The sequence below is a fragment of the Cygnus atratus genome, chromosome Z (assembly GCF_013377495.2).
Source record: "Cygnus atratus isolate AKBS03 ecotype Queensland, Australia chromosome Z, CAtr_DNAZoo_HiC_assembly, whole genome shotgun sequence".
Lineage (NCBI taxonomy): Eukaryota > Metazoa > Chordata > Aves > Anseriformes > Anatidae > Cygnus > Cygnus atratus.
In genome coordinates, this window is record NC_066396.1 from 30,139,815 (window position 1) to 30,159,127 (window position 19,313).

The 19,313-nt window shown below is 41.3% G+C and overlaps 1 protein-coding gene across 5 annotated transcripts in view; it reads left to right on the forward strand.

Annotated features, from left to right (window-relative positions):
* The first annotated feature begins 386 nt into the window (after nt 1-386).
* Nucleotides 387-19,313, forward strand: part of UHRF2 (ubiquitin like with PHD and ring finger domains 2) — an 84,810-nt gene continuing 65,883 nt past the window's right edge. For 2 of the 5 annotated variants that reach the window (XM_035567679.2, XM_035567680.2), the window contains exons 1-2: nt 387-777; nt 15,444-15,686. In XM_035567679.2, the coding sequence (XP_035423572.1) occupies nt 625-777; nt 15,444-15,686 (396 nt within the window). In that variant the 5' untranslated portion in view covers nt 387-624. Of the gene's footprint in view, nt 778-2,155; nt 2,222-3,825; nt 3,929-6,602; nt 6,703-7,029; nt 7,264-15,443; nt 15,687-19,313 lie in introns of all 5 variants that reach the window. The other 3 variants (XM_035567682.2, XM_035567681.2, XM_035567683.2) reach the window with 3 other exon arrangements.

The window sequence follows — 19,313 nt, forward strand, 5'->3', positions numbered from 1 at the left end:
GGGGCGCGCGGGGAGGGGAGGGGGCGGTGGGCGGGGCCGCGCGCGGCGCCGAATGCGGCGCGAGGGCCGGCGGGCGGCTGGCGGCGGGAGGGAGGGGGCGTGGCGCCGCGCGCTCCCCTCGCCCCCCCGCCCCCGCCCCCGCCCCGGTGTTGTTGTCTCCTTACGGCCGGGCCCGGCGGCTCTCGCGAGATCGGCGTTGGCGCCGTGACCTCCATGTGAGAGCGGCGGCGTCTGGTAAACACTCCCCGGGGCTGCGGGATGGCTCCCGGCGGCGCCCGTTAGAGCCGGCCGCGGCCCTTCCCGATTGCCCCCGCCCCGCCCCGCCTCGCCTCGCCTCGCCTCCGGGGCCCCGCGGCGCGGCCCAGCGGGGGGCGGAGGGGGTCGCCGCGCCGCCCCTCGCCTCGCCTCGCCCCTCCGAGCGGGGACGGCGGCCCGGCGGGCGGGGAGCCTCGCGCCCGCTCGGCGGGATTCAAACCCCCTGCCCCGCCGAGCCGAACAAAGGGCGGGGGGAGCGCCCGGCCCCCGCCGCTGCTCCCTCGTACGCCGCGGAGCGCGGGAGAGAGCCCCCGGTGCCGCCTCGGCAGCCCGCCCGCAGCCGGCCCGGCCCGCCGGAGGGCGCGCACCATGTGGATCCAGGTGCGCACCATCGACGGCACCGAGACGCAGACCATCGACGACCTGAGCCGCCTGACCAAGATCGAGTGCCTGCGGGAGAAGATCCAGGAGACCTTCCGCGTCAGCCCCGACCGGCAGCGCCTCTTCTATCGGGGCAAGCAGGTGAGGTGGAGCCGCCCCCAGCCGGGCGGGGACCGGGGGCTCTTTGTGCGGCCGGGGGCCGGGACCCCGTGCCTTCCCCGGCTTTTGTTCGCCCCGGTCCCGCCGGGCCTGACAGGACGCCACGAGGCGCGCCGCGCGTTTGTGTGGTTTCTGTTATTTTTTTTTTCTTTTAACGTTTATTTATTTTCGCTGGTTCCATGCCCCCGCCGCCCGCCCGCCGTTCCCCCCGCGGCCGGGCGGGTGCCGGCGAGGCCCCTTTGTGTTTTTGTTTTCCCACCTGAGCCGCGGGAGGCTCCTCCCCCGCCCGCCGTCTCCGCCGCACCTCGCTGACAGGGCGCCGGGCCGGGCAGCCCCGCCGGTACCGCGGGTCTGGGAGGACCAACGGCCGCCGTCGACGCCTCCCCGGCGGTGCCCGGGGCACGCGGGGGGGACACGAGCACGGCTTCGCGGCGGGCGGTTTCCCCCCCCTGCCGCCCCCACGGGCGCCGTCCCGTCAGCGCCTGGCCGGCCCCTCCCCGCGGCGGATTAACGGTTCTCGGTGCCCGGCCGTTGTGCGCCCCTCCCCGCGGTGCGCGTCACGTGACCGCGCGGCCGTGGGGCGGCGGGGGGGGGTGCCCGCCGGCCGTTACTTTGCGCGGGCCGGAGCCGCGGCCCGGGGGGGGGGGCCGAGCCCGACGCGGCCCCGCCTGGTGTGTGTGTGTGGGGGGGGGATGCCCGGAGCGGCTCCCCACGACAGGCGACATGGACCCGGGACCCGAGGCGGTGGGGTTTCTGCCGTGAAGCTGATGTGTGGCTGTACGAATAAAAAGTAACAAATCACAGAACAAAAAATTTCCCTTAGCTGTGACCAGGAGATGAGCATGAGCACGGAGGTGCGGAGCCTGCCTTCTGGACCAAGCCCATGACGAATTAGTAGACTTTGTGTTACTCTAACTGGCAAGAGGGAGCATGTGTGAGGACGGCGTGTGTCCAAAACCGTTACAGACAACCCACTGCCCCTCTGGGGGGGCGAATCAAGGCACATTGGTCTTGAAGTTGTGTAACTTGCTTACATTTGTGCTGCACCAGCATATCTCTTCCAGTGCAGGGACTGGTGCGGAAGACAAAGCTTACCTGAGAAGAGGGGAAGATGGGCCTGCAATGAATTGTGCTTTTCTGTGTAGTCCAGGAGTGGTCAGGCTAACTAACTTGAACATTTAATGTCGACAAATGTCTTTCTTAAAAGGGAAAATAGCGAAGTATGGCCGCATGAGCAGCATTTCTTCATTTAGTGCTTAGTTTATCGAGGCTGGGATGCAGTTGGGGTGGTATTCGCTAAAAAGGGTTTTTTTCAGTAGCTTCACTAATTCAGCAACCATTTATGTCCATTTTCTTGCAGCTACCATAATTAATTCTGAAGTTTCCTTGATGGTTATGGATTGCTTTTTCTGATCCCGTGGTGCTAGTAAGTAGAAAAAAGGTCAGAAGAATTGTTCTTGAAAAGTAAAACTGAACGTAGAGAGAGACATGAGGAGAGGAAAATGTAAACAATTGCAACTTTTTCAGAGATATGATAAAACTAGGAAAAAAGGGGATATTTCAATTAAATGTGAGGTGAACAGAAAGCAGTAAATTGATGTAAGCAATGTGGAAAAACTAGGAAGATTCCTTCATCTGTGGGGGGGAAAAAAATGAAAAAAGTCATCTAGTCCACACTTCCTTTTCTTATCCGTTCTGCGCTCAGTGTGGTTAAATCTTTGCAGTCTGCTAGTAGAGCTGTGGTCCTGCTACTGAGCAGTGCTTACTCTAGTCTCTCTGTGACTTTGTAGATACTTTGATCTTTCAAGTGCTGGGTGTAGGCAGACTGGCGAAATAACTGTTTCTTCTAAAAATGGGAGGTGTATGAGGTAATAGGGATATAGAAATCTAAATAAGCCCCAGTTTATGGGCTGAATATCTACAACTCCATGGCCTTAGCTTGCAGCAGTTATGAAATCAGCTTCAACTAACATTTTAAGCTAGAGCCGCTGTTTTGCATCTCAGGGGCTGTGAGTGTCCATGTCCAGTTAATGTAGTTTACCTCGGATGCTGGAACTCGTTGGGTTTGATTTTAAGTGCAAATGCAGGGATGTAAGTGGATTGTTCTTCATCTCCTGCTTTCGAGGGTTAGAATGCCCTAGGACTACTGGTGAAAACCTAGTGTTGTGGTAAATGTGATACTTAGTATTACATTTTTTCCCTTGCACAACTGGGAAAAGCAATACATGGTTTAACAGATTGTTTCTAGTTTTTAACTCCTCCTGCCAGGAGGACCTACGATGCACATCTGGCATCAAAGAGTGAACCAGAGTACTGTTATTCTGTAACTTTGTTTGCTTGGTCTTGTGGGGACATCCTGGACTCTGAGGATTCATTTTCCACAGAGCTAAATAACTGTCAGCCAGAGAAATAAAGTCATTCTGTAACTTAAGGTAGAAGTTCCTTAGGAAAGGGGACAGAAGCATATGCATAGTTCTTTGCTGTGGTGCAATAACCTAAAAACTCACAAGTTACAATGGATCATGTGGAGCCTCTGTCAGAACATGAAGACAAGGCAGTTTGACTATTGGCAGTGTGATGTCTGTCTGTCCTAATTAGAAAACCTATGAAGCACTTTTTAATGAGGATAGTAAGTTTGCAGTGTTCATTAAGAAAAGTGAAAGAGATATCAGAGTAGATGAATTCTTGGCATCTTGACCTAACAGGGCAGACTTTCAGCAGGACCAAGTAATAATCGTTAGTAGGATTCCTAGACTTCAATAATAATGCTGGAAAAATTGAGTGGTAAGAATATTTTGAGGTTTAAGTTTGGAAACTTGCCAGAAAACTTAAGGTTATGTAGAGAACCACAGGAGTAGGACTACAAACTCAGGTTTTGTCTATAACTGAGTATGAACAACACTGCTGTGTTTTAGCAATATGTATTCTTTTTGGGATGTAAAAAACTTTGTTGGCTTCTTTCATTATCCTCTCTCACCCTGTTGGAATTTAGATTTGGTGAAAACTTGAAAATGGCTATTGTTGTTACAGAAACCATCGCCTCAGGTGGCTCTGCCGTGGTGTTTACCGGAGTCAAGGTGTAAGAGCGTTGGAGCACAGACGTTTCTTCGTGGTGTATGTACGAGGCAGTGCGGTGGGTTAACTTCGACTGGTTGCTGGGTGCAAACCAAGCTGCTCTCCCACTGCCTCTCCTCAGCAAGGTGGAGAGGAAGAAAATGTAATGAAAAAAACTTGTAGGTTGAGATAAGGAGAGGGAGATTGTTCATGAATTAACATAACAGGCAAAACAGACTTGGCTTGTGGAAGATAAATTTATTGCCAGTTGATAACGAAGTAGTGCAGTGAGAACTGGGGGAAAAAAAAAGAGCTAATTAGCACCTTCCCCCTTTCTTTCCAGGGTCAGCTTCAGTCTTGGTTCTTCTACTTCCTACCCCTACGTTGGCCAGTGCAGAGGGATATGAAATGAGGGGGACTGTGGTCAGTCCATAATGCTTAGTATCTGCCACTATTCCCCACCTCCAACATGGGATCCATCCCATCGGATAAAGTCCTGTGCAACTGCTGCAGTGAGGGTCCTTCCAACAGGCTACAGTTCTTCCAGAACTGTTTTCCAGCATGGGTTCTTCCCATGTGGTGCCGTCCTTTAGGAACGGACTGCCCCGGTTTGTATCCTCCCACCACCACGGGCTGCAGTTCCTGCCAGGCCTCCTGCTCCACTGTGGACTCTTCTCCACATGCTGCAGCTTCTGCCAGGAGCCTGCTCCCTGCATAGGTTCTCTACAGGCTGCAGCCTCCTTAAGGCCACATCCACTGCTGTGATGTGAGGTTTTCCAGGGGCTGCAGTGTGGAGATCTACACCAACACAGCCCTCTGTGGGCTGCGGGGGGAGCAACCTCTGTATCGTGGTCCTCTTCACGGTCCCCTTCCTTCTTCTTTGACCTTGATGTCTATAGGGCTCTTTCTCTTGCATTTTCTCACTTTTCTCTTGCAACTGTTGTGCAGCATTTCTAAAATATTTCTTAAACATGTTATCCCAGAGGCATAACTGGTGTTGCTCATTGTATCAGCTTTGGCCAGTGGCAGCTCCCTTTCGGAGCCTTCTGGAACTGTCTGTATCCAACCAACATGGGAGCAATTCCTGGTCAATTCTCACAGAGGTTACCACCCCTGCACTCCCCCTACTGCCAAAGCCTTGTCACAAGCCCAATACAAGCAATGACAGAAGTTGCTTGTTAGGTTGATGATCTTGTTGGTGAGGAAGGTGCTTCAGGTCTGTTTCGTGGAAGACTGAAATGAGCAAGTGGAAGTGGGAGTATTGAAGCTATTCAATTTCTTGATGTCAGACTGAAATTGAAGTAAGAGAAAATCAGGTTTACTTCATTAGAAGAAATTCAACTCTCTTCTTCTGCACAGAAAAGTGTGGTAGCACGCATCTTGCTCCCTAGCTGTACACTATTAAGTATAGTTTTTCAAGTCATTGCTGAGATATCAAAGTGCTTACTTTTTTGTTTCTGCAAACTTAACTGAAAAGATTGAGGGATAGTAGGAGTGGAGGAGCTTTAGTCTTGCATGTGAGCCTGCTTGCGATAAAGCAGCCTCAGTGAAACATGCAGTTAAAATCTGGCAGTAGGACATGTGATTTACCTACAGCCTTTCCTACATAAGACATCTTTAACTTCTGCTGACCTGGACTGACAAGTGAGCAGTGGATAGAATCTCATGAGAGTTTAAGCTTCAGGTTTGTGAACTGTGTGTCTAAAGGCTTCGTAAATGCTAACAGCTTGGGTAGATTTCCAGAAGGATAGAAAAGCATTATTTGTTGAGTTTTGCCCCCAAAGAATGGGAGTGCCAAACCTATTCATAAAACAATCGAGTTTCTTAATGCAATTTCTTCCCAGCTTTATTTTGTTTGGAAAATTGTAAACACTTTCAGCTGAAGCTGTCCAAAACCCATCTGCTTGAGGCAGAATTTGGGTGTGAGAAATCTTCAATTTGAGAAGTTAGCTTTATATGTTTGAGGAATAATTTGAAGCCTTAGAAAGGGAGTGATTGCCATTCTTCGATGAAGCTGGTAGTAAGTAGCTCTGTAGCTTGATAAAGGACTGCATTCTGGGGTCTCTGGGACACATGTGGTCAGGCTGCATTCAAAAATTCCTGAAACATTCATGTAGTATACTTCAAATTTACTTGGCAGTAAGTTTGGTTGCCCTATTAATATTTTTTGGTTGTAGAAATTGTTTACTGAAACTGACTTCTTGTTACATTGTTGAAGTTACTAATGCAACTTACCAGTCACTAGTATCATTAACTTCATTCAAAGCACTAAAACAAGCTGAAGGCAATGCTGAATTATATGTAGAAGAAGAGTACTTTATTCTAACTTGTATGTGTGACTTCAGTATTAGGAAACTGGAAAAAAACACATTTCCTGTATGAAATGGCAACTAGCTTGAAGGCTCTGTTTTGTGGCCTGTGTATTCATGTAACCTAATTATGGTAGTTAAGCACTTGTGCTTTTCTTAACTTAATGTGGATACTCCTGCAAACAGTATTTAAAAAAAAAAAAAAAAGCAAGACTGGCAACTGGATGGTAAGGATTGCCTGCCAGTGATGAAATGCAATCAAATGTTGATATCACTTATGAGAGAATTCACTTTAAATGCTCAAAAGTGGATGTACATGCCTAATCATTTAATTATGTGTGTATAACTGCTCTGATATACTAGGGCCTTACATTATTATTATTACTATTTTTAGATTTTTGTTGATTACAGAAGCTTCAGATAATAACCAGTTCTTCATTACAGGTATCCTTACAAGCTGCAAATAGTCATTTGCTCTCCCTGGCACCACTGTTGCTGAACTTCAGTTGCCTGTGCTATAGAAGTCCATACCATCATACAGGAGGTACTTGACAACTCTAATCTAATCAGCACAGAGATGGATGAGTCTTTCCATGCTTCTAAGGATTTCAATACAGCTTTATATTTTTGGTGTACGTGTTTATTTCAAGTGTCAGGTAATCCTTCAATATCACACAGAAGACACCATGAACTTTTATTTTCCTAATTAGAAGACTCCTGGGGACTGTGGAAGAAAACTTGCTGCTGTAACTCCATCTTCCAGCTAGAAATTAATGAGCAAATGTTCCTTTAGTGGGATTGAGAGTTGCTTCTGAGAAGAAAACATAAAAACATCCAGTCTAAATTAACCATTTTTTTGTATCTCACCCAGTGATAAAGGAAGAAATAATCTTCAAAACCCGAAGTTCTTATTTAAAAATTTAATTCAGAAGAGTTGCAGAGATGAACCTTGTAAAATCATTGATTGAGACAGAGAATGGCTGCCTTCACCTTGATCTTCTGATTAAGTCAAGAAATCTTTTCTGACAGCTGTCAGCTATTCTCATGTTTGCAATAATCTTTACACTGGAATCTTTTCTGGATTATAGTTAGTCCAAATCAAAAGGTAAAATGCATTGGTACCACCTGTACACTCTGCATATCATTTTGTAGTAATGGTATTAAAAAAAAACTTTAGTTGGAGACTGTGGCCTTAAGCTGTAGGCTTCTATACTTATTTTTAGTTACAGTACTTCAGGAAAATAGTAAAATGCTTCTTAAAGCTAGTTGTGTTGATTGAGTACCAAGGTGACTAACGCACATTTTATTGTGGTGTATCTACCAAGATTGATGTGTAGTTACAGACAATGTCAGCAACAGGAATCTGATTTTTTTCCTAGATTGTGTGGCTTTGTGTAGCATATCAGACTTCCTCTTGTGTATGGAGTTGAGCAAACAGTGTATTTACACTTTGCGCTGTGATTTAAACTAACTGGTTGACACTAATTCAAAAAAAAGCCTAAAGTATTTGAAGTTTCCACAGTCTGCCCTAGTAGGAGTTCCTCTTGCTGTGTGCTTTCTGACGAGTATTGTGGGAGTCTAAGACAGTGGTGCCTTTCAAGATTGATTTGTTGAGTGAGGCATTTGATATCGAGTATTATGACCACTTTTCCTTGAGTCAAGGGCAGATCATTGGCTGTTCCATTAAAACACTTAAGCAGTCAAAGCAGGTGTGCTCTGGTTTAGAAACTAATTCATGTGGACTTCCTGATGTGATTTTATTTATTTTTCGTGGCGTAGTGGTCTTGTTTTCAAACATTCCTATAGGTTACTCTGAAAAATCATTCTCTTGGCAAGAAGAGTGACAAACTGAGTCCGATTTGGGCCATCTTAAAACGATATTTTGTTCGGTTATTGTTTTTTAAAGTGTTATGATCTGCCTGTCTTCCGTTCTAGAGATACGGATCTAGAGTCTGTCAGAACTTCCTTGTCCAGATATTTCACCTACTCATTCTATTGTGATTTCATTACTCTAAAGAGTGTTAAGAGAAAGTAAACAGGACAGAATGATTATCTTTTTTTATTGACTAGTAAATTCTCCTTGAAATGAGGGAGTGATCAGCCATGTGCATCTGTTTATTTTTAATAGCAAGTTACTAAGTCCAAACTATTAAATAAAAAGTTACGATGAATATTTTAGAGCATAGTCAAGACTAGTACTGGTAATGAAACTGTAAATTAAAGTCTTTCTAATGATGAGTGAAAAAATTGTAGAGTCTCAAATACGTTTCTACTTGGTCTCTGCTTTTGTTGAGGAGCTTGTCAGAGAGAGTGAAGGACATAACTCTGTGATGTGGATCTCCTAGAGTTTAACTGGCATTTCTTCCTCAGCAAGGTTAAGGTTACTTGATTTTTAGGAAAGTAAAGTTCTGTTACAGTTAATATTTGTATGAGACTGATAGGTGTTGCTGTTTGCCTTCCGTTAGGATCTTTGCTAAGGATCTGGGCAGCACTGAGGATGGGAGAGAAATGAAATCAGGAGTGCCACGGAGAAAACAGTAGGAACAGGATCTTCTTATGTCTGCAAGGCATTTATGCCAAAACTTTGTTTAAAATGTGGGGCTACTGTAATCAAACCAACAATTCAAAAACTGTCTTCTGGGGGCATGTGACAAGGAGTCATGTACAGTCTTGGTTTACAGTCTTTGCTTAAAGATATTTGCATGTCGTCATTTTCCTTTTTATTCTCTTACTATCATGGGCTGTCTGAGAGGAATTTTGTTGTGCAAAGCTGGGAATGCCTTCCTGAACTCAAAAATTACTGATCACTTAAATGTCACACAGCAGCAGAACTGTCCCATGTGCAAGAGTACCAGACAGAGCAGCCTGTATGGAACATCTACTGTTGAAACTAGAGTTACTTGAAGTGGATCTCATGGAGTTGCCAAAACTTTTAAAACAGTGTGTATTAAATTTTCTAATTCATATAAAGATAGCAACTTTTTTGTGGTTGGCTAAATTCATTTTTATTTAGCTTTTTTTTCCAGTTTGCAGTTAAGACAGCTGTACTTCCTTGGGAAACAGTGCAAATATACAGTTGTTTTAAAAACCTCACATTGGGCCTTAGTACTGAATGTTGTTAATATGTGAACTTAAAAATCCTGTAAACCTATATCATTTTCTTCACATACGAGATAGTCCAGCTGTAGGCTACAGTTTATCATCTGGAATAAACAAAATACTGTTCAGGTTATTTTGCTTATGTTTTCAAAGCTGAAAAACTAAGCACACTTTACAAATAGTAGAAGTCCATGAGCTAAGTGTCAGACATTGTAATTTTCTTGACGTGGGTTGGTACCATTGGTCCAAAACTCACTGTTCTGAATTTGAATTTTCAGTTTGGCTTTTCATTATTCGAAATTGGTTCGAGATATGTTTGAATCCTTCTGTAAAAACACTAAGCAGAATTCGGAGTTCCAGCAGACTTCTTCCATGCAGGAACAGGAAAGTCTTAAAATAACTGAAATTCTAGATTTCTTCTTTATTTGCCTTCAGTGATTACCTGAAAATTCTAGGTTCTTCTAATTATTCAGACTAACTTAGCCTCTGGGTACCTCCTTTATACAACCTTTAAACAAGTCTTTCTGCTGAACTTTATGTGGAAACGATTTACCCTTATGCATTTCCTATTAAAGAAATCTGCAGGGTGCATTTAACACCAGTGCAGAACAAAAGATTGATGTCACTTTTCAACTTTATACTTCAGTTGAAGAGATCTGCTGCATTCCATTTAGTTTCTTTCATCTTTATTGCTAGATCTTGGCACTGTTCTAGTTCTTGGAAAACATCAGAAGCATCAGAAGATGCTCAGAAACACACTTCCATAAATGACTAAAGATCCTGATTTCCAAATGGAGTGACTGAATTTAGGTGACGTAGGAACTTACCCTCTTCGATCATGCTGTAGGATAAAAACAGTAGGTAATGTGTTCTAAGAAGAACGATTACATGCTTTCTTGAGAGTTCTCTGTGCATGCTGCGTAACCCCAAATGAGCTGTGTTTCTGCAGGGACTTGTAGACAAAGTAATGTATTAATTGTTGAGTTACTTGTGGGGTGCTTTTTCCCAAGTAGTGTAGTATAGTGTACTCTGTATGATCATTTGTGTTTGTAAGTGCAATTTCTACAAGCCTTTAAAGTAATTTATGGCCTGATGTTACAAGGCGTAGTTCTAACAGTGATAGTGGGTAAGTATCAGTTCCAGTGTTGCCTTGCTACAGCTACTTGTATATTAGCATAAGCACAGTCTTGTCTTACTTTTAAGTATTTATAACAACCCTCTGCAGAAGTGTTCTGAAACTGATAGTCTCTATAGCACTTAAACTAGGTTTGAAGGATGTAATCTGTTTCTGTACTTATGGATATTTATTATATAGAAAGAGTGTTAGCAGATACAGTAAATCTAACTGACACTTCATTCCAAACATGTTAATCAGGCCTTACAGGATTTTGAAAGAGTCAGTCATTAAGAGGAAGAAAAACTGAAAGTGGCGACATTTACTGCTAAAGAAACAAATGCTTTTTAATGGCTGTAGTGTCAGAAGAGCTGGCAAAATAATTAAAATCTTCATAAAGTTGTCTATTTTTTTGCTTTTTTTTTACATGTTTTTATTGCCTATTAAGATACTTTAACTGAGATAGAGTGTGACTATCTGGTATTTGCCTCATTTCTTTTGCTTGTCACTTGTAATTATGAGCTTGACAAAAACAAGTGTCCATAAATGCTTAGTCAATGATAATATAAAAATGCGTAATGTTTTCATTTAATATATACATACAGGCAAATATAATAGAGGCAAATGTATTCTTCCTGTTAGTGTATTTATGCAGCAGGATGGTATGAACCTTTTCTATATATTTGTATAAATAAGTATTGTTAAAAGTGAACATACCATAAAGCTGACTGGGGGAGTGGTTGTTTGGCACCTATTTCCACAAATTGCTGTAATATTTTTGAAGATATTTTTCTGCCTTCCTGCATTGAATATGTAACCTGTCTATGAGGTAGCCTGAGACTCAATTCAGTAATGCATTAATGTATTTTGATACCATAGTAAGTCAAGGCTTGCTGGGAGTTAGAGGTGTGTGTTCTGTAGTTGTGTGTGGTTTCTGTTCCTTTTTTATTAGTGGTGTTTTGTTAAGGAATACTGTATTCCAGGATGGATTTAAAATGTTAGTTGTATATAGAAAAAAAGATACCATGTATTTGTTCTGCTTTTGTATCTTTGTCCCTTTGTCCTCTTACTTGTCAATATACTGCAGATGTGCTAATAGTGTTAAGTCCTGCATTTTCTACATCTGATAGTACTTTAATATAATTTGAAAAGTTGTCTTACAGTGCATGGCCATTGTGGAACAGAATAGGAAATCCTCTGTCTGGAGGGTCAGATGTGCTGGAGAGTCATGTGTTGCATTCCTGATTCCTTGCTGTAGTAGTCTGAGGATAGAAACTTACTAGTGAAAATCCCATTGTTACATGAAAATCAGTATAGTATCAGCAATTCAAGAATCAGTACCTTATAATTCTTCTTTCATTTAGTTGTGGCATGGAGTTCTTTAAACACTGGTTGTTTTCCAGCATTGTTACTCTTCAGCTTTCAATGGTCACTGATGCAGTAGTGCTGGGTATAGGTATGCTCGTAGATACACACATACGTTTTATTGTTAGTCAAATTGCATGCAAACTTGATTTTACTGGTTAGGTTTTTTTTCTCCACTCTGTCACCAGAAGAAGGCAATGATTCAGTCATTGACTCGGTCTAAATTTATACCTTTGCCGATATTCTAGGAACATGTTTTTATTCATAATGTAAACAGATGCTCTTTCCCTTACTATCGCTTTGCCAAACACCACATCCTGCCTCATTACAAGTCTGCTTATACTAATCTTATCTCTTGTTACTTTGCTTTCAGACAAACATGACATCACCAGTTATGATGTCTAATAATCTGTAGTCATAAAGTATTCCTGAAAAGAAGACTGATTAAAAAAAAAAAAAAACAAAAATCAACTGCTTGGGAAGAGAATAGAATGCTAATTCACTGCAGTCATTAGTTTAGTCTAACCTTTTAGCTCATGTTAATCACAGCTGACTTCTTTGATCCCTGTGAAGGAATGGGTTGCCTGTGTATTGTGGTTAGTGTGTGGATTACTAGAGAAGGCTGTTTCTTGTTCAAGACCTAGGGATGTGTGGGTTTCTGAACACATTAAATATAACTATACCCAGACAGACTTACTTAGTCAAGTCTTCTCCTTTCTTTGCCCCTTTCTTATGTTAATAGGGAAGATTTGGTTGTGGACCAAAGATACAAATTAATCTGAGTCGTAACTGATAAGTAGATCAGATACTAGACATGCCACTTTTAACCTGTGTTAACACTGGTTATGTAGTTATGGCAGAATATCCAGGCTGTTCAGATTAGATCTTCACTGACTTGGCTTTAGACTTTAAACTGCAGCACCCCAAAATGCTTATTTTCTCTCAGCCTACATGTGGCATGTCCTGAGAGAATGGCAACAAAGACAGTATTTATTTGTTACACCTGTGTGTTGGCTCTATACCTCCAGTCCACCCAGAGCAAGGTAACTTACTCATGACTGCATTAGCTTTCAGAAGGTTTCCTTACAGTATAGGATTCTGGAAATTATGTACTGGCACATTTATCAGTTTGTCTGGTCCAACTGGAACAATCAAGATGAAGCAGAAGTTCCATTGTCTTGTATAGTATCTGGTTTATTTATTATTTCTGAAGCAGTCTAGTTTGTGGAAGTACTAGTGTTGTTTTTAATTATACAATTTTGCAGTACAATTTAAAGTAAGGCATTTTAAACAACAACAAAAAATCATCTGCAGGGAGATTAAGTCTTCAAGATGGGCCTAGAGTTAGTGTTCAGAAGCAGTAGCAGCTCCAGGAATGCACTGAAATGTGTATTTTTTCACCTCTGAGATATATTAATGCAAGGTGGTTATTTGTCTTTGTTTTGGGTTTATGTGTATTTTGAATTCAAGAATTCTGTTTTTTTTTTTACCACAAAGTTCTGGTGTCGTGAAAAGCCTGCAAATCTGGATTGTCATAAGGCTGCAAGGACACTTGTGTTCCTTTCCTTAAAGAGTTATCACAAGCATAAGGATATACAACAAGGTGGGGGGGAATGGTTATGTGAACTTGCTTAAGTAGATTCATACTCAGTATGAAACCCTACCCTAGGGCTCCAGGTATATGAGGCAGTGTTGGCAGTCACCTGTAGAATACCACTAGCTTGAAATTTCCATTTTAAGACCTTTGCACACTTGATAGTTAAAACTGATCGTACTGAAGGTTTTGATAGTGTATCTGATATGTGTTGAACTGGTTTGAAAACTTTCAGCTGCGTATGGGTCATTCCCATTGTTGTTGGCCAAACTTGGAGCTGTTCTTCCATTGCAGCACTGCAGAGAATAATCAGTTGCCTTCCTGTATTTAGTTTTGCTAGCTTTAGGCTATTGCTTAACCAAGCAATGAAACTAATGTTTGACATCTCGTTTGTGACTTCAGTGCACTCTGCTTTTGGGGAATGCATACTTAATCAAATGTAGACTGATGTAAATTTTAACTGTGGGTGCGGTCCTTATCAGAAGTAAGGAGAGTAATCTCTAACATGGGTTTTGCCCTTATGGAAGGAAAACTGATGCTTTGAGTGTCAGATTGTGTCCATAACTGCCCTCTGCCCTTCTGTGTAGGTTGTTTTGTTTTTTTTTTCATCCTAACTTTGTCTGTCCTGAGATCATTTGAATGTAATGGAAAACTAGTGGGAAGCTGGGAAATTCCTTCTTACCTGTCTTTGCTGTTTCGTTGTCTTCTCTGCTTTTGCTTGATGTATTGGTACTGCTCATAACTTCTTGAAAATGGTCTATTTGAGAAAATTCCCAAAACAGTGCTGTTTGAAATTCTGTCTGTCCTCTTAGGAGGAGGGGAAAAAAAGGTAGCTTTTCATTGCAGAAGCAGTTTGGAAGCAGGTGGGAGGCCACCTAGTCATACAATTTTTTCTGCCTTTTGCAGTGTGAAGTAAAATGTAACTACTCAAATTCAAGTTCTGGTGTCGCAAAGCAATGCGTTACATTTTTGGGCAAACCTAGTCTTCTCTGCTTTGAAGATGCTGTGAGTCAGTGAGGGTATTTAACAGAGCAAAGCAGTTATGGTCACTACTCCTTGCTGTTATGTGCTCTCCTAGCATACAACTTGCCAGTTTTTGATGTGCGTTTCTTAGTTTAATTGTTGGTAGGTGATATTATCAGGTAAAAATAAGATAGCACAGCTTTAAGATACCTGTTAGGTAGAACCCAAAGTAATGCTTAGTAACTGTGTACTATGACTATGTATGATTAAAAAGTCTATTTATATTCTGATGTTATGCAGAATCAAATTGAATCTGGAATATAGCTGTGCCCAGATGTTTAAAGTTATTGAGAGAATGCTGCATCATGCACTCTTCCTCAGTATTATAACTGTGTAACTGGTAGGTTAAAGTCATGTCTTCAGTGAATAAAGGTGGTTTGGGTCCTTCCTTGTGGAGTGGCTAAGTCTGGAATAACATTGGTTTTCTTGAGTGCTCTCAATTTAGGAGAGTTCCTTTTATAACTTTGAAGGTCCAGTGCATATTTTTAAGTGTTGCTTCTCCCTATAGTTGCTCTTGTGCAATACTTCCAGGTCTTATCATTTTGAAAAGTAAGTAGAGTTGTATCTGTATGAGGCTTCTTATATCTAGATTTTTCATGTAAGAAATAGTTCCCAAAACAATGGGAAGGTATCACTACTTCCTTGCTTTCAAGAAGAGATGGGAGAAAAGTGAAATTCTGTAGCTGTAATGTATACAATACTATGACAATATAAAAATTCTTTTATGACACGTTGCCACTTTTATTTAGTTATTGCATAAGTCCTATGCATGTTTTAACTAGAAAATCAGTTCTTTATCTTGAAGATCACAGCGTAATTAAAAGGCACAAAGTCTGTAAAGGTGTCTGTTTCTAATTTAAGCTCTTAAGTGATTTTTTTCATTGGTGAAATCATGGCCACAGGTAACTTGATGAGAGTTTATTGTTGCATTTACTTGAGACACAGGTTTTTGTTTGTCTGAAGTAGATGGGTTGTCTCTTAAATAACTTCGACACAGATTTATGGTCTGTGTGGATATTGCCTTTAAAAGGAAGACGTGGAAACTTCTTACTTTAAGATAGAATTTTACAACTATACTTTTTTTTGACAGCTAGAAGATGGACACACTTTATTTGACTACAATGTTGGACTCAATGACATAGTTCAGCTTTTGATACGTTCTGAATCTGAAGCTCCTACCACAGCTTCTATGACAGATCAGGATGGAGAAGTCAATCCCTGCGCTGTTTCCAACTGCAAGAACAAAGCCAAAAAAACAAGTAGTGGGTCTCCCAGTCAGCCATCTACATCGTCTCGCTCATTTCTCATTGATCCTGGCATTGGATTGTACAAGGTATGTACAAGCTTTGAAAGTCAGAAGCTTGTTTTACACATGCAGGTTTATTTTTATTGTTTAAAAAGTTTTATGCTTTTTTGTATAAATGTCTATATCCTAACTGCTTTCTTTCATGATTTAACATAAGTTCCCAGCTAGGGAAAGTAGACTGAACTTAGATATCTCTGCAAGTTGTTGAAGCTTCACTGACAGTTGCATTCTTTATATTAGAGATGTTAAATTGAGTTAAAGAAATTACTTAAATTATAGGTATTTTAGATGTTTTCAAACTTCAGTCATCTGGATTAAATCTGATTTTTTGATGGAGTTGCTTGGGGAAGAGTATTATAGTAAAGGTTTTTAATGTGGTTTTGTTTAAAATAACTTAGTGTGTGTTGCTGTACCAGGCTCACTAGTGTTACAGGCTTCAGGAGTGTTCATAAACTTAGATACATTGTGTTCTCCAAAACCTGTTTTTTAGTAAGTGGATTGTGGCCTCCAGTAAGTTAAGAGTGCCTATGAAACAGTAGTATTTTTTGTAAAAAGAGGAAAAAATCCACAGAAAAGATCTGTGGGAAAGTGTGGCCTTTTCCCCTATCTATTTTTTCCATCTTGCCAAATACTAGTTTTAATACTAATGCTTATCAGTCCTCTATCAGAAAAGATAAACTTAATGTAATACAATGTGATTTTATTATGGTTTGTTTAGGAATCACGTATATCACCTCCCTTGTTAGTTTTTAGTACCCTTCTGAATTTTTCCATATTGTCATGTAGGATTGTACCAGTGTACTAGAATTTAAATTAAAACAGAAAACACGCAATTTGCAGTTTGCTAGGTAGCTGGATGTTTAGGAAGATGTGTATATGAGGGTATGGTAGCATTTTTCCTCCTGGTCTGGAGGTGCTTTTTGATGAATAGTATCAATAGCAGTAATTCATTTGAAAAATGTCCAAGATTACACAGAAAAAGAGAGATTGCACTGCCATACCTCTGCAACTTTCAGATACAGGAATGGTCTTATTTAGACCCTTCATCCAGATGAAAAGCTATCTTGGTTTCACTTAAAACCTGAAACATCATGTAACAGTTTCAGGAGAAGTAGTAAGTTACTTACTCTACATTCCAACAGCATTCTTTGCAATGAGTTTTATAGCTTATTGTCTGAGAAGTCAGGGAGTCAAGAAATTAGTATCTTAAAATATGAAGATGGAAGCTTGTGTGCTTCCTTTTTCTTTTAGTCTCCACTTATTACAGTGGAAATAAAATGCAGTTCTTCAGTTCTGATATTTTAGCTTTTTATAATCTTGATTAACTATGAGAGAGGATGGGGAGTACACTGGCAAGATGGAAGGCCACAGAAGATTGGTTGATCAAAGGAAACGAACATTTAATTGTGTGTTTTCAAGAATGCTGTAAATGGTATCAGCTTCTTCTAAGTGTTCTTATTCAAGATTAAAATGATAAACAGAACAGAATGGTCATGCTGGCAAACATTGAGGAAACCCATTCTGTTGAGTCATGGAAATTTTGCCATCTCTACTACTAGGGACCTAACGCTTTCTCCTTTATCTGTGATTTTTTATTTTTTCAAGCCAGCTTTATATTTTTAATATATGGAGAGAGGAAAAGTAGTTGGTGTATGGCTACGATCATTGTTCTTAGCTGTTTTGCAGATGACAGAAGGAACACTTGGTGGTTTTCTGCTTACAGAATCAGGGAAGTTAAAGAAATACGTTCTAGCTAGTAATGCAATTCAAAGGTGGAAAACTTATTTAATAAAAGTTAATGAAAAAGACCATAAGCTAAGGCATGTTAGATGGCTAAACATGTGGATGTGTTTAATTATTTGTTTACCAAACAATAAGGAATTGTCTAGTTACAGGAAGGAATAATCTTTAATCTTTTTCTTAAATTTTTTTTATAGCTGAGCAAAGTCCTATGCTTCACTGGATCTGGTTACAGAGCTAGACTCAAGAGACCTGTTACTCCATGTTCTGAATAGTCTTTCTGTACTCCTTTCTGGTTTCAGCTACCAAAAGGAAAGGTGTAGCCAGTATGGAACATCTTATAAAAAGAGAAAACAAAAGGTAGAGGTGAAGATGAAAAAAATAAGTGATAATTATTGTTAGGTGGTTATAATAGTGACTTATGATGACTATACAGAGGAATTTTGTTGATTATGTAAATCAGAATTTAGAAAAATTAGTAGTGGGTGTAACAATGTTCAACTCCTGGTCCTTATCATTAAGACTAAGAATAGTTAATAGTATCTGGTTTAAGAACTGGATTATTATTAGTAGTTTCTTACTCAGTCTGGTGACTCTATCCTGGTACCTGTCCTGTTCAGTGTTTTCACCAATGGCCTGGAGAGAAGGAGGAAATGCACTTTCTTCAAGTCTGTGAACACCAGCATAGCAGTGGGTAGTGTAGCTGGTGTGAAGTCAAGTCTGCTGTTCAGAAGGATGTAGGTGGACTTGGAATAATGAACTGCCATGAAGCTCAAGAAAATCAAGTCCTGCACTTCAGATGAATAACATTCTCCCATGGTTCAGGCTGGGAGTGTGGCAGCCCAGCTGGGGATTGGTTTTGCCATAATGGTATCTGGAGCTGGTGAAAGATTGGCTGAAAGTCATCAGTTCACCATAGTGGTACTGCATGCTAAGAATGCATCAACAGGAGCTGGGCTGAATTAGCAGGAACGCAGCCAGTTGATGAGCTGATTATTCAACTTCATTGTCAATTATGACTGATTATTCAGCTTCACTTGTAATTTGCTATTCCACCTTCTGCATCCAACTTTGGGTGTGTTAGCACAAGGAAAGTGGTGATAAACTTAGCAAATTCAGCGGGTCAAGTTCACACCAAGATGTCCAGTTTGGCAATCTCGGAGAGACGTAGGACACTAGGCTTATTTAACTTAGAAAAAAGACGGCTCTGGAGAACACAGGACCTTCCAATGTTCTTTGAAGACAAAGCTTTCTACTGAGGTGCAGAACAGGAGAATGAAAGACAATATTTGGGAATTAGAAAGGGGTAGTAAGGAAATTAACTATGATAAGGGTTGAAACAGGTTGCATTAGAGAAGGTGAGAAACTTCCATTCTTGGAACTTTTCACGACTTAACAACCCGATAAAGTTCTGAACAAATTGACGTGAACTCAGTTCATATCTTACTTTAAGCAGAAGGTTGGACTGGAGATCTCCAGAAGTACCTTTAACCTTAGTGATTTTATGATTGTTGGAAATCACACTACTTCCCCGCCCCCCCCCTCCCCCCCCCCCCCCCCCCGCCCAACTCATACCATAACTTTTCATCACTGGGCCTTCCACAGATTGGATGGTATTTCCTTATATCTACTTTAGAACGATGGCTTCATCTGGTGCTTCTGCCTGGTTTAGTTTCCAGTGTTCTCATATCTTTTAAAGATTGTTGGTATTTCTTTAATTGCTCTGTTGCATAGCTCCTCTCATCTTAGCTGTGAGAGCCAAGTCTATTTGCAGCCTTTTTTGGCCCTTCAAAGCATTTTAATTTCAAGATTTCCTTTGCAGAAAAATAAAATAGTCTGTGGTTTTGCTTTGGAATATGTACAGTCTCTACTTGCATGCAGTATTTTTCTTTAATAATTAAAGGTGTGCTTGTT